The 14555-nt window shown below is 42.2% G+C and overlaps 1 protein-coding gene across 1 annotated transcript in view; it reads right to left on the minus strand.

Moving 5' to 3' along the window:
- The window catches only part of FAM135B (family with sequence similarity 135 member B), a 155879-nt gene that overhangs the window by 70894 nt on the left and 70430 nt on the right, over nucleotides 1-14555 (minus strand). The window contains exons 3-4 of the mRNA XM_086609581.1: nucleotides 9125-9264; nucleotides 1496-1566 (exon numbers count right to left, since the gene is read on the minus strand). Coding sequence (XP_086465707.1) covers nucleotides 1496-1566; nucleotides 9125-9264 — 211 coding nt within the window. The remainder of the gene's footprint in view (nucleotides 1-1495; nucleotides 1567-9124; nucleotides 9265-14555) is intronic.

Raw genomic sequence — 14555 nt, forward strand, 5'->3', positions numbered from 1 at the left:
ATCAACCAGGCAATCTGTGAGAGTTAGAAAAAGTCCTGTGTCAGAGACAGATGAAAATATTCAGAGTACTTTTCCCGATAGCTGATCTTCTGAAAAAACTTTTTTCAAGAGGCTAAAAAAAAGAGTAGGTGAAGTAACTGCAAAGCAACAATACAAGCTGGACTGGCTTCTCCTTTATTCAGTAAATAAATCCCCAAACTTTAAATCAAAGATTGATTATAACTACTCCAGAAGAACTTTCCTAGTGTGCAGTCAATCAGATGACATCTACAGGGCAGGAGACTGAGATGTAAACATGAAGCATGTCTAACCACATTCTCCCAGTGCAAGTCAAACTCATTTCTAAAGAAATTTTTTACAGCATTGAAGACGCTTCTGAAGCTAATTGTTTCCCAGATCTAACAGAATCTATGCTGAATATGGTGCACAGTTAGTCCCAAGAAGTGTTTCAATGAGATTTGCAGAATATTCTTTTCTAAAAATCACTGCTTTTGTTTATAGTAAATAGGATTAATCATTCAGATAATAACATAAATTAAATATATGTGTTAGAGCATAATTTCATAACTTCAGTGTTTCAGATCTTTTTATTCTTGGCTATTACTTAATGCTTGTTTTATTCTTCAGATCTTTTTTTTCTTGGCTATTACTTAATGCTTGTTTTATACTTGACTATAACTTAATGTATGGGTTTTCCTCTTCTACACCCATCAGAATCACAGCTGATGAATGATAGTCCAGTCCCACCTGCCTGAGAGAACAAGATACTTTCTGTATCTTGAAGAGAAAGGAAATGTTCCTGAAATTTGTTTAGATACCCTATGGATATGAATAAAATCACATGTGGACAGTCTTAGCATGAAATACAGATCAGATGATTTCTCTGCACCTCCTCCCATCCCCCATAAATACTGCTGAAGTCATTGGAAGCATTTTCTGTGATTCAGTGAGTCTGAATAACATCTAGAATCACATGTTCTGCTGTGTCTCAGGAAGGGATGTTACTTCATCATCACCTAAGATTATGTAATCAAACGGAAGAAAGAAAATTCAATTGAAAGACTCTTTCCTCCAAAAATATAGAGACAACTTTGGTTCTTAATACAAGAAAAGCACTTAGCATGTTAATACACCCATCTTCAGCCAGAAAATATTTCATTGTCTCCTGAGATAAATGCATTCCTGAACTACAGCCCCTGCTCACATGGAGATCAGTGGTGATGTTCCCTTTGACTTGAACAGCAGCAGAGATAGAGCAACACTTAGCATCTTTGAAAACCTCACACTTAAAGGAGAAAAAATGTTGTTCCTTTAAAGAGGAGTATGAGATACACTCTTCAAATACAGAGGGGGGAAACAGAAAGACTTCAACTCTGAGGCAAAGGAAAGACTTATCAAAGCTATCCCTTTTTTCAAAGGACTCTCACTTCATCAAAGTAATTTCCTAATTGAACAAACCCCTGCATCTCCAATTGAGCTTTAAACCAGCACTTACTGTTGTTCGCTATCGGTAAAGTGCAAGTCCAACTTGAGCTGAAAATCTGCCTCGCTCAATGCATCTTCCACCTACAAAAAGAGAAAAGCAAGGTTACTTTTGTAAGCTGGCACCCACAACATTGCAGGCAAAGGTGGATGGGTTTCTCTGGTAAGAGCAAAGGCAAAAATATGCAGCAACAGCAGCACCCCACCACAGTGGCAGAAAGGAGCAAATGTGACAGCAAGTCGAGGTAATTGCTGAAGGAGTCAGAGGGAAGCAGAGCAGTCAGAGGTGTAATACGCTCCTGGGTGTCCTGTCATGTCAAAAAAGTCACTCCAGATAAGAGCAACTAGAGTGTGTAGAGCACTACATTTGCTGGATGCTTGCTCTCTGCACACCGAGAGTCAGTGGATTATTTCTGAAGCTGTGCTCCCTCATTGAGCGAGTATTCATCTGGGTTATCTTGTCAGCTGAACGGGAACAAGGACTAGGTTTGCTTGGGTGAGAAACAGCCATGAATTCTTCTGGTTACCTACCTGTAATCAATGCAAGGTTCAAATTTTATGACTTAAAACGATCAGAAATGCCTCAAACAATTCTGACAATTTCTGGTCTCACATCATTAACCTTTTAGTTTGTTTCTCAGCAAACTAAGGCTTTTCCTCCTTTTCCTCCCAGTCACCCTTTCTGGCCTTTGACAGATTCACAGAGGAAGCTGATCATTGATTCTCATCCAGACCATTTTCTTTGTAAAATTCAAAGGCTTTTGTTGCTTTTAAAGCTTCAATTAATGGAAGTTTAACTGTTCACTTTGTTGCAGTGTGCTGAGCACGTTTATACATGGTAGGATTCAGCTCACCAAAATCACTGAAGATATCCTGTGTGATCATAAGCCAGCTCACTGGTACCTTCACCTAATGGGTATCACCAGTAAGATTACTCTTCTTTTATTGTCAATGGAATACTTTCACTGGATTTTCTGAAACAATGCATGAAGGGAGCAATCGGTTCGTTACCTTCACCTGGAAAGAACTACATTTGACAACGCATCCCAGCTTGGCACAGTTAAAGCAACTATAATCAATGGAAATAAATAAATTAGAATGGCAGGATTAAGTTGCCTAGCATTTTTTCCTTTGAAATGTCTTTTCTTCCCAGCAATGTAGATTCAGTTGAATAAAAAAAAGGTTTTATTACTATCAATCTAAATGGAAATATGAAAAAAAATTACTCCCTTTATTACCAAAATAGTATTTTTCTGTGAGTGTAAGCATCCCTTATTGTATACCAGAGTACAATAGGAGACGCACAGGAATGCAAGTAGAAAATTGGAGTTGTTCACTGGAGATAGAGTAATACAAATACAACTTCTTTTTACCCAATTTTTCCCACAAAAAGGTAAGTGAGACATCTAGATTCTGTCTTTTGTCAGTGGAAAGCAACAAGCAGATGCACACAGTGTGCTGACCCATCCTGAGGTGCAGATTGGAAAAGGACAATTTATTTCTCTTTGTGTCTGTCTCTTTCCATTGACAATAGATAGAGCCTAGAGAAATATCTTGCTCTAGATAGACTTGAATTTTAGATGGCTTAAATTAGGCAAGATGAATTCTACTTTCTTGAGTTGATGAGCACCTATCTGTTGTAGCACAACAGACTATACCAAAAATACACTGAAGGCAATGTCAGAGGCATCTATCTGCTTTGACAGATAGAATTCATAAAATATATAAAATAAATCATCTTTAGCTAGGTTTTCCAAAGGTGAAACTCTATCTACAGTGTACCTTTTCCTGCTGTAGCAACAAAATTGAGAGAAAAGGATTGATTGTACGTTGACAAAATTATCAAAGATGTAAACTTTAAACCCTTCTGAAGTAAAATGGTATTCCTTCTAGCATGACCACAGGCACAGAGATGTGAGGAGAAAATTCCAGCTTCTCTTTACTGGAAATGTGCTTTCTCTTTTGTGTTTGTCTCAAAACACCTGGAAGTATGTCTTTCAGAAAAAAAAGACTTTTTCCTTTTTAATGAGTTGTTGTCACTAAAAATCACAGTTGCTGGCAGTTGCAAAGGAAATAATCATTATTGAAGCTACAGTCTGAATTTAAATTAGGAATTCAACTCAAGTGTAGTTCTTCAGACAAAGCAAACCTTATTCTTCAACAGAAGGGATGAAATTTTGGGTCTATGCCTAATACTGCTGAGCACCTGCAACTGTCACTGAAATCTGTGTTTAAAACAAGTTCAACAGCTAGTGACACCAGCTCAAAACACCTTGAGGCAATGAGCAGATGTCTGAGAGACTTAGAGGTATTCATCACTGCATGGGATCATGCATTAAAGTACAAGTGTAAGATATTTTTAATCCCAAAACTGTAATGAAATCAGACTGCTCAGAACAGTGCAAAAAATGACATAAAATCAAATCACAGTTCTCACTACACAGATAACATGTTTTCCTTTGTATATTGGAGGTGTAAATATTAAGACAAGTGCAAATTGGACAGTTGTTAAAAAATCATTGGTCTCTTTATGAGAAAATATCATTAAAAGTCTTACGTACAGGTTGAGACACAACAGAATTACATATAGTAATTACATGACACAAGTTCCTACACTGCTTTGGTACCTTCTGGACTTTCCTTTGTCTTCCTTTTTTTCCACATATTAGAAACATAGATGCATAAGATCCTTTACATGGGAAAAACCAAAATGGTCCTTCCACAGCTTTTACAGAAAAGGTACTGAAATTTCCATCATTCCTCAATCTCCTGAATGAAATAATGTTGTCCTTAAACAAAATATTGCTTGCTTATTTTAGCATTACTGGGACTATTATGGTGTTCTCCACAGTTATCATTTACAGACTGTATAACTTCCCTGAATAAAAGCTTTAAATTTTCACATCAACCTACTTAAGAAATTAGTCTGAAAAATTTCTCTGGAGTACGACTAATGTTTGACTGGCAAAGCAAAGCAGTGTCCTCCCAGGTACTCTGTGAAGGGTCTTCCAGTGTTTTTTACAAAGTTCTTTGACCTCTCAGCTATGTTAATCATTAAAATCACAACTCATGAAAGATAAAATAAAGATGAAAGATAAAATAAAGATGTTTGCGGAAATACATTCATACTAAACAAGGAATATAATTCTGTTCTGTGATAATCCACACACCCAAATAAAAGTAAAGGAATTTCAGAAGGTCTGACCTCTGGGAAGTAGTATTACATTTCACACACTGGTCTTGTCTCCAGTCAAAAATAAAACACGACAGTTCTGACCAAAAATTTTGAAAGCTTTTTTTGAAATAGTACATGCCTTTCATGCTTTCTTTTTTTTCCCTCTAAAATGAAACAAGGCTGAAATTAATTTTGTCATTTCTCATTTGATTAATTCTTCACTGTTTACATCAGCTTAATATTACTCTGCATTTTCTTTTAACGTCATCCCACGTCTTGTGGAAAGTACATCTGCAAATTCAATACCCTGTTCTCCGTTGTTGCAATGTGCCTACGTTTCCCTTACTGCTCCCACCTTGGGCCTCATAGCTTGTGCAAAAAGACCCCATATTCATCTATGAGCACACAAAATGTTTCAGAAGATGCTGTCCTGAATTCAGGCTGTTTTCTAACCTCTGCCTTTCTTGCCAAAGGACTGCACTGATAGGGAAATGCATTTTACTAAGCATCGTTTGAAATCTGTACAAGGGAAAGAATTTGTATATGAAAAGTAAAAGTATTTTATACAATAAAAAGTATATACAAAGCAAAGTACACCATTTTCTGTTGAACTGGCCTGGAATGAAGTGCATCATTTCAGTTTTGAATTCTAATTTTCCAGGCTTACAGTTAAATCTTTGGTGTAGCTTTTAAGAGCTGTGATAATACTTACAACTGAAGTTTCCACTGTTCTTGTGATGCGTTTCCATAATATTTAACCATTTAGCCAGAATGTCAGACTGAATGATCTGGATGTCCCATCACACTTAAATGTCTCTGGAAATTACAAAATCTAATCCACTGTGATATCACAGCTTGCCTCACTCTGTCTTCTCCCTGCTACTAAATTGTCCCTGAACGCAGCCAGCAAGCAAGGAGACAGACAAGTTACCTGTTTTATTCCTTGATGAAAGAAGCAGAGCTCCTTCTTTAATAAGAATGAAAGCAAAAGCTTACGAAAATAAATTAGACTTCTTTGTAAAGTAAAGGCTGCCTCAGCCCTGTAGTATTATTTCCTATGAATTCAAAGCATGCTGCATTCTGGGATAATATAGAAAAAGGCATCTAATAAACCAGAGAGTTTTAAAGCACCCTTTAAATGGTGAAAGGTATGCTCAGTGCCACTTCTAGGCAGATAATTGAGGCTTTTTCCACTTAATGCCAGACAAAAAAGATATATTTCCACATTTAAGCTTATCTAGGGTTATGTAAGAGGAATGGGAAAACAAACAAACAAACAAACACACACAAACTAGTAGCAAATAATCTAATATGGACATGCACATTGAGTTTTGTTGTTTGGGGATTTTTTTTTGTACTGAGCCTACCTCAGCAACCTATCTCATGAACAAAACTACCCTAGCACCATGAGGAGAAAGTATACTGCTCCCTTGTTATAATATTTGATAATTCCAGCTCTGACAATAGAAACTACATGGAGCATATGAACTCAATGCTTCCATTAGCCAGTCTAACTTCCTTGTCTATTTATCGTCACTTCCATTTACAGAAAAAACAGTGTCAGATCCATCACCCTCAACGAAAAAAACTCACCGCAGCACACAATTGACACAAAACCAAATTGTGTCCATTGTGTGCTAAGTAAGTCAAGAAGTTATGAGCAGAGATAATAATTAAAATATTTTACAAATCTCTAGGTGTTTTGCCAATGTCATATCACAAGGATCGCATCCAACATATGAGACTATGTGACAGATGCAAAACTGTCTCTAAAAAATAATTGTGGATATAGCAGGTTTCTTCAGAACACAGTGCCCAGCGGAGCGGCACGCTTTGGTCTCTCCCATATTCATATCAAATTCGTAAAGTTGTGACCTCTGCTTTCGTGAGACCCCACCTGGAATACTGCATTCAGTTCTGGAGTCCCCAACACAAGAAGGACACAGAGCTGATGGAGCAAGTCCAAAGGAGAGCCATGAAGATGATCCAAGGGCTGGAGCACCTCTGCTATGAAGACAGGCTGAGAGAGTTGGGGCTGTTCAGCCTGGAGAAGAGAAGGCTCCAGGGTGATCTTATTGCAGTTTTCCAGTACTTAAAGGGGGCCTACAGGAAAGCTGGAGAGGGACTTTTTACAAGGGTGTGTAGAGATAGGACAAGGGGCAATGGCTTTGAACTGAAAGAGGGGAGATTTAGATTAGATATAAGGAAGACATTTTTCACTCAGAGGGTGGTGAGGCACTGGAACAGGTTGCCCAGAGAAGCTGTAGATGCCTCATCCCTGGAAGTGTTCAATGCCAGGTTGGATGAGGCTTTGGGCAACCTGGTGTAGTGGAGGATTTCCCTGCCCATGGCAGGGGGGTTGGAACTAGATGATCTTTGAGGTCCCTTCCAACCCAAACCATTCCATGATTCTATGATTCTATGACTCTATGATTCTATGACAAGACCTCAAAGCAGAAAAAAGAGGCCTAGGAGCATTAAGCAGGAGTGAATTGTGCTAACCTGTTCAACACGCAAAAAGTTTTAGACTTTTTATATTTTGCATTTGACTTTCTATAGTGCCTTCATCCCCTCACCTGGGACCAGCTGACTGGTTTATCCTGTTATTCTACACCCATGAGAACCCAAAGCAACTTCATCATACAGAGATACTGCAGTATAGAATTGGGCAGCTGTCCTTTTCCCAGGGGACCTCCTATGAAAAGACAAGTGTGATGCACACAGCACATTGAGAGTCAGAAAAAGTTTTAGCTGTAAGGAATCTTCTGGGATTTTTTTTTTTTCATTTTGTGAGGTGCACAACTTTCCTGAATATTACTGCAAAAATAATCAGAAATCATCCCTGCTCAACTTAGCGGAAACTGCTGCAATTTGAGGGGAGGGACTTTTAATCAGAGATGTTCCTCTGAGGAAGGATAACATTAATATTCAATTAATCATGTTGGAACATTTTCCTAACAAATATTGATAAACTTGCATTTAGTAATTTTTCATAAAAGCACAAAACAACAGTTCTAGGGAGGAATAAATTGATGACACGATGATGAACAAAACCAACAACCAAACCAAATCACCAATAAAAAGTGGGAGGGAAAGGGAAGCATGTGAAATAAACTTAAATTAGGTTCTCCAGCTGTTTTAATCTAGATTTTTATATAACCTGTGTATATATGGGTTGAAATAGGACAAACTAGAAATTTTAAATCTCTTAATGCTCAAATTCAAAGTTATACAAGGAAAGACAGGTGAGCATCTCTGGCCCCAAGTTCAACACACAACATTTGATTTACACTGGCTGCATAACTTACAGGAACTATTTTTCATGCTGATTTTGCAAAAAACAGCTGAAGACGTGTCTGACATAATTACTGAGAGGAAGTACCAATGCCATTTGTACCAGTCTTTGTGCTGGCAAAGCACAGCGATGACACCTTAGGCCAAGCCTCAGTGTTATTCTACTACGACACTTTCTCCTCTTTCTAAGTGTCCAGTGAAATAGTACTCTCCGTACTGTAAGTTGGCTCCTCTCTTGTAGCTCCTGGGAACAGGAGTTATCACTGGAAGACATTAGCTTCACATCAGTAAGAGGAAGCCAAACGTGCCTCCCAAGACAAGTGTTTCAGATCATGTACTTCCCTTGTGAGGGTGCTCATGTTGGCTGAAGGAATGGATGCCGAATGGGGAGACGGCTCCCAGTATGAACCCATTCTAGCTGGGACACGACAGAAAGCAAAGTGGTTGTATGTGGACTATAGGAAGGGTAAGCTCCACCAGCTCTGCCATGCACTCCTGCAATCAGGAGCACTGAGGAGAAGCGTGAGGAGGCCTCTGAGTGGTGGAAAGGAACTGGGTAGCTTGGTCATAATATTGCCATTGCTGTAGCAAACAACAGTCACAAGGAGAGAGGAGGAGGAGAAGATAACAGTAATGGATGGTAGGAGTAGAAGCTGGTCCTAGCAAGATGCAGAAGATTCCCCATTTTATCAGGTGAGGTGGATCTACACAGATATGTAGAATGAGTGATCCAGTGCACACATGACAAATTATGGTTGATACACCTGCGTCTGTGATATGCTGATTTACCAGTATATGTCGACATCTTGCTACATTGGAAAGTCAAGGTGTAGACCACTCTTCATAACAGGCACAGTGCAAAGGGTCAATCTGACCTAATGTAGATGTTTATAGCGTCGGCATTTACAAACAAAAACCACCCCAGGCAGCCTTGTCAGTATAGGTACAGATAGTGATGGGTGCAGGACAGTTGATCATCTTCTAATGCAGATGCTGGTATTTGGTCAGATAAATCATGTTTTTACATCCACCAGCTACATTGATGAGACCTGTGATAGCACAGGGACCCCATGACAACTTCTCAAATGGAGATATCTGTGCAAGGGACACCTTAAGTTAGATAAGAGGAATCCCAGCCCTCCTGGTTTTTATGAGCATCCAGATACAACTCACCCTTTCGCCATCCAGAAGAAGGTGCACTCTGAAGTTCATTGACTCATTAAGAATGATCTCTTCATTCCTGTACAAAATCTGAAATATTCTGCTGTAAACGTTGTTTTCATGAACGCAGGCTGAGCAAAGGCTGGAATCACCTGCACAAAACACAGACAGACTCCTGGTGTGATTTCTGCAGGGCGATAATTTTTTCTCCTATGTTTTCACCTCAGGATTATCTAGGCCAGTTGTATTAGTACTTGTAATTAAACACATTTGAATAATTAATGGTAATGGAGCAGATTGTTATTGTGGCTTGCAGGTTCCCAAACATGATATTTAAAGGAAAAGATGTTAAACTGTAGGCAGGCTAGATTTCAAAATGACAGCACTTACTCTATTAACTTTATTTCTAAGGAAAGCTAAAGCATCAAATGTCTCCATGGGGGTTTGCTACGCAGCACCAAGAGGACTGTGGGTGTTCACCTGTGAAATTTCACCTTTTATCTGTAATGGGCATCTTTCAGAAGAGGGAGTTTTCTTGTCATCTTTGGTGCCACCAGCAGTTACTACCTGGGAGGGGGGACAATAGCCAATAGTACATCTCAAATGTAGAGCCTGGCAGTGCAGAGGCATCTTAAATCTAACTACAGAAAGAGAAAAAAGCAGCCATTTTTTTAGAAGTCCTGTGTAATCCTTCAGGGCCTTGACCCATGTGAGAGCTGCCAAGATGGCCCACACAGTAGGGATTGATCTGAGGAACTCAAGAACCAAAACCGTAAGCTTCTGCCCATTGAAATCAAACAGTCAATAGCTTCATTTGTGTGCTTGTGTATCAGATCATCACAAATAAGCTCCACATGAACTCAGGTGGGATTTGTCATTCCTAACTCTCAGGTACCTCCACCGTATGTATTTTGGTTTGGTTACAATGAAGTCTATGTAATTTAAGACATCATTCATCCGAAAAAAAAAAGACATTCCATGCTTTAGACTGAGGCAAATTTTCGCTTGAAGTCCCCTGCTTATTGAATAATTCTTCTTTCACTGACAGGAAAACAGCGTGACTTGCTTAGCTGTAAAACCCACATTGGAGGCAACAACATTTACTGCAATAAATTCCTTCTGGAGGAGCCTGTGATGCCTGTGTGACTATCTAATGAACAACTGGGCACCACAGTTACGTACTTTCAAGTTGTGTCTTGGCTGTTAAGCAGAATCCCCTGCTAATTCTACTTCCACAGCCCCTAAGCAACAGCTTCTTGCAAAATGTTCTCAGAGCCAGTGTCGTGGTTTTTGGACTGAGGGTCGAGACAAGAACCGAGAGGGAGCACCCACCAACCATGGTCCCGGGCAAAACATGACTCAGGTTTTTTTACTGAAACAAACCAATTTATTAACAGTTACTGAACAAGAGACACAAGGGAATGAAACCGGTTACTTGAGAGAAGAAGGAGAAAACAAGGCCAGATCTTAAAACAACACCTCCCCACCCCCTATGTCCTTTCGTTCCTGGCTCTACCTCCCCCCCGGCGGTGCAGGGGGACAGGGAATGGGGGAGTGCAGGTCAGTTCATCCATGTTGTTCCTGCCGCTCCCTTCTTAAAGGAGGAGGAGTCCTTACACCACTTTTCCCTTGCTTCGGTGGATCCCCTACTCACGAGGAAAAAATCCCCAAACTTTTCCAGCATAAGTCCTGCCCACAGGATTGCAATCCTTCCCCATGGATTGCACCAGTTTGGGCTTTACCAGTCTCGGCCCCTTAGGGAGCTGCTGCCACTCGCGTTGGCGTGGGTCGTCCCACGGACTCCAGATGCCTCCACGACCTCGTCGTGCATTCCATGCCCCATTATTAACAGTACCTCGTCGTGCATCCCCTGCTCCACGACCTCTCCTGGGCTCAGGCATCTCTTCCCCGACGTGGGTTTCTCCACGGGCTGCGAGTGGGTCTCTGTTCCGCCGAGTACACCCTGGCTGCAGGGGGGCCGCCTGCCATCTCACACCGATTGCAAGGGAAACCTCAGCTCCAGCACACCTCCTCCTGCTCCATCTTGACTGACCTGGTCGTTGTGGTTGTCTTCTCTTAGATCTTAATCCTCTCTGGGGGAGCTCGGCCCGGCGGGCACCCCGGGAGCGAGGCGCTTCCCGAGCCCCCCATGCGGCTCCCCCGGCGCCATCTTGAGCACATGGCGCCGGCCCGGCCCGAGCGGCCGCCCGGCCAGGAGCTGGGAGCGAGGGCAGCGCCCTCCGCCCTTCTCGCTCCTGGGCAAAAGACCGCCTAAAAAAAACCCGCACCTTTGTCCCAACTTAAATAGGGCAATTCGCAGAGGCGCCGATTTGGCTCAACCCCCCGAGGGGGATGGGACTCAGATCTGGTGGCACAGGGAGCAAATCCCCTCCCCTGCCACCAGAACACCCCCCCACATCAAACTATCACAGCCAGTTTTGTCCCTTTCCAGCATTTAGTGCTGTAGGACTCTGAGTTTTTGAAATACAGTCCTTTAGCAAATGGTATTTTGGAACTCTCCTGACAAGATGTGCTTAAAAAAGTTGTGCCAGTAACAGTCCTTAAAAGAGAGACAGATCTGTGATCATCATCAAGAAGCCAGCAGGCACATGATTTTTACAAATAACAGTTTTTCAGAAGGTACTTCTGGGAATTCGGGCCTTTGCAGAACTGTTTTGAGTCCATGAAGTGTGTTAAGAGAAAAGTCCAGGTCAGAAAGTCTTAGGGACTGCTGGTTCGTCAAGAGTTTCAAATCAAGACAGGTCTATCTGCTATGCTAAAGCTACTGCTATGCTTTTCAGTGCAAGAATCCTACATAATTTGCAATCAGAAGTCAGTGAGTCAAGACTGACAGAGGACTAAAGATTTCCTGAGGTAACGTTTGGTTAGGAGGAAAAAAAATAAAAGAAGAGGAAGGACTTTTTTTTTTTAAAAAAATAAGTACTAAAGGCCACAGTAGAGAAGAGAATGGAGTTTTGTCATTATAATGATTAGCTTTTGTTGGCCTGGTCTGCTGGAACAGGAATAGCATAAACAAAGAAGCACCTTTTCAAAAAAAAATATTTAAAAATCATAAGACCAATAAAACTTGAGCTAATCAATTAGCAGAACCATAGGGTCGTCATCCAGACAACATTCAAATAATTTTCCTATTATTCACTTTTAGCAAGCACACCCAGGAACAGCCCAAATGTTCCACCTTGCTGTTGTCTTCCCATCCCATATTCTGCACAATAGTTACACATAAGTCCAGGCAGCCTAGATAAATACACGTTTATTTCCTTGTGCTACCCCAGGTAAGCTGGAATACCTCAGCCTGATTAGCTCTTCAAAAGCATGCAGTCATATTTATTTTAATTTAAACCTCATCATATTAGAGACACGGCAAAAATCATATTAGAGGTATAATGCATTCTTATTCCTAGCTGGCAGACAGAGGAAGCTTTATGTTATTTGATTTGGATATTGATATACTGGTACTCTTCTAGGATAGAAAGCTTAATGTCATTTTATTTTCAAACACACTCCGGTGCAGACCACTCCTAGTGTGTAATTGCTTTAGAAGCTAGATTTGCAAGGTGGTATAGAGTGATTTCTCTCGTCGGAAAGGTCAAAGTCAAGACATGCTGCAATGCTTAGGGTCGTCTTAAATCAGCGTGCGTACATATGATACTACAGGGACAAGAAATTATCAGTTTTAAGCACAGAGATCTACCTTTGCAGAGATCTGGCAGAGAAATAGAGCAGATGAGTGCCTGGTCAGCTCCTAAGCACAGCCCATGCCTGCCTGTTTCAATGGCCACAGCCTGCTTCTTTCTCAAAGTATGATATCAGGCTGTGGCAGGAGTTTCCTCAGAGGACTGCACGTGGCAGCATGAAGATGTCTTAGTAATGCTGAAGGCAATGCAGGCATCCTGCTCCTCAAACAAAAGGGGACGATAACATCTCCATAGATCTTGCCCTTCAGGCAGTTGCATTCACTGATGTACTCTGTGCTTTAAGGTACAGAGACCAGGCTGTATGACTGTATTTGAGGGCCTTTCACTAACAAGAAGTGGTATCTGGACCAAACATACGCTTCCTTAGTCTACTCCATGAAAACATCTTCACCCCAGTCACTCTTACAAACTTTCCCTTGTTCCTGGGATACTGTCATGGTTTTAGGCTGATCCGGCAACTAAACTCCACACAGCTGCTCTCTCCTTCTCCAGTAAAGTGGAGAGGAGAAAAATATAATAAAAGGACTGAGGGTCGAGACAAGAGCAGAGGGAGCACCCACCAACCATGGTCCCGGGCAAAACAAACTCAGCTTTCTTAAAGCACAACAATTTATTAACAGTTTCTTAAAAGAATAAAGACAAGCAAAACCAGTTACTTAAGAGAATAAAAAGAAAACAAGGCCAGATCTTAAAAATAACACCTCTTCACCCCCCTTTCCTTTTCTTCCCGGCTCTACCTCCTCCCTCCAGCAGTGCAGGGGGGCAGGGACTGGGGGAGTGCAGGTCAGTTCATTCCATGTTGCTACTGCTGCTCCTCTCTTAAAGGAGGAGGAGTCCTTACACCATTTTCCCGTGCTCCAGTGGATCCCCTACTCACGGGGAAAAATCCACAAACTTCTCCAGCGTGAGTCCTACCAGCAGGATGCAATCCTTCCCCATCGAATTGCTCTGGTGCAGGCTTTACCACAGTCTCGGATTCTTAGGGAACTGTTGCTACTCGCTCCAGCGTGGGTCGTCACACAGACTCTAAATGCGTCTCTACCTGTGCCCATGCTTCACGACTGTCCTCGGGCTCAGGTATCTCCTTTAAACAAAACACCTCCCACCAACGGGGGTCGTCCCACAGACTCTAGATGCGTACCGTCCTCAGGCCCACGCATCTCTTCTCCGACGTGGGTTCTCCACGGGCTGTGAGTGGGTCTCTGCTCCACCGAGACTGCCATGGCTGCAGGGGAGCCACCTGCTGTCTCGCCACCAGTTGCAGGGGAAACTCAGCTCCGGCATACCTCGTCCCATTCCATCTTCACTGACCTAGTGTCTGTGTGGCCATTTCTCTCAGATCTCAGTCCTCTCTGGGTGAACTCGGCCTGGTGGGCACCCCAGGAGCGGGGCTCTCCCCGAGTTCCCCAAGTGGCTCCGCTGCCGCCATCCTCAGTGGGTGGCACCGGCCAGGCGTGGGCAGTCGCCCGGCTGGGCGCCGGGGAGCGGGGACAGCGCCCCCCTCCCCTCTCCTCGCTCCTGGGCAAAGGCACACCTTTCCAGTTCTTTTGTTCCGATGTAAATAGGGCAATTTGCAGAGGTGCCGATTGGCTCAAACCCCGAGGGGGATGGGAGTCCGATCTGGTGGCCAGCTTCTGCCATCAGTGTGCGTCCCCCCTCCCATCAAACCATCACAGATACCTTCTGACACTCATGTCTCTCTAAACCCACAGCTGTGTCTGCTA

Source organism: Tauraco erythrolophus, chromosome 3, assembly GCF_009769465.1.
Source record: "Tauraco erythrolophus isolate bTauEry1 chromosome 3, bTauEry1.pri, whole genome shotgun sequence".
NCBI classification, from domain to species: domain Eukaryota; kingdom Metazoa; phylum Chordata; class Aves; order Musophagiformes; family Musophagidae; genus Tauraco; species Tauraco erythrolophus.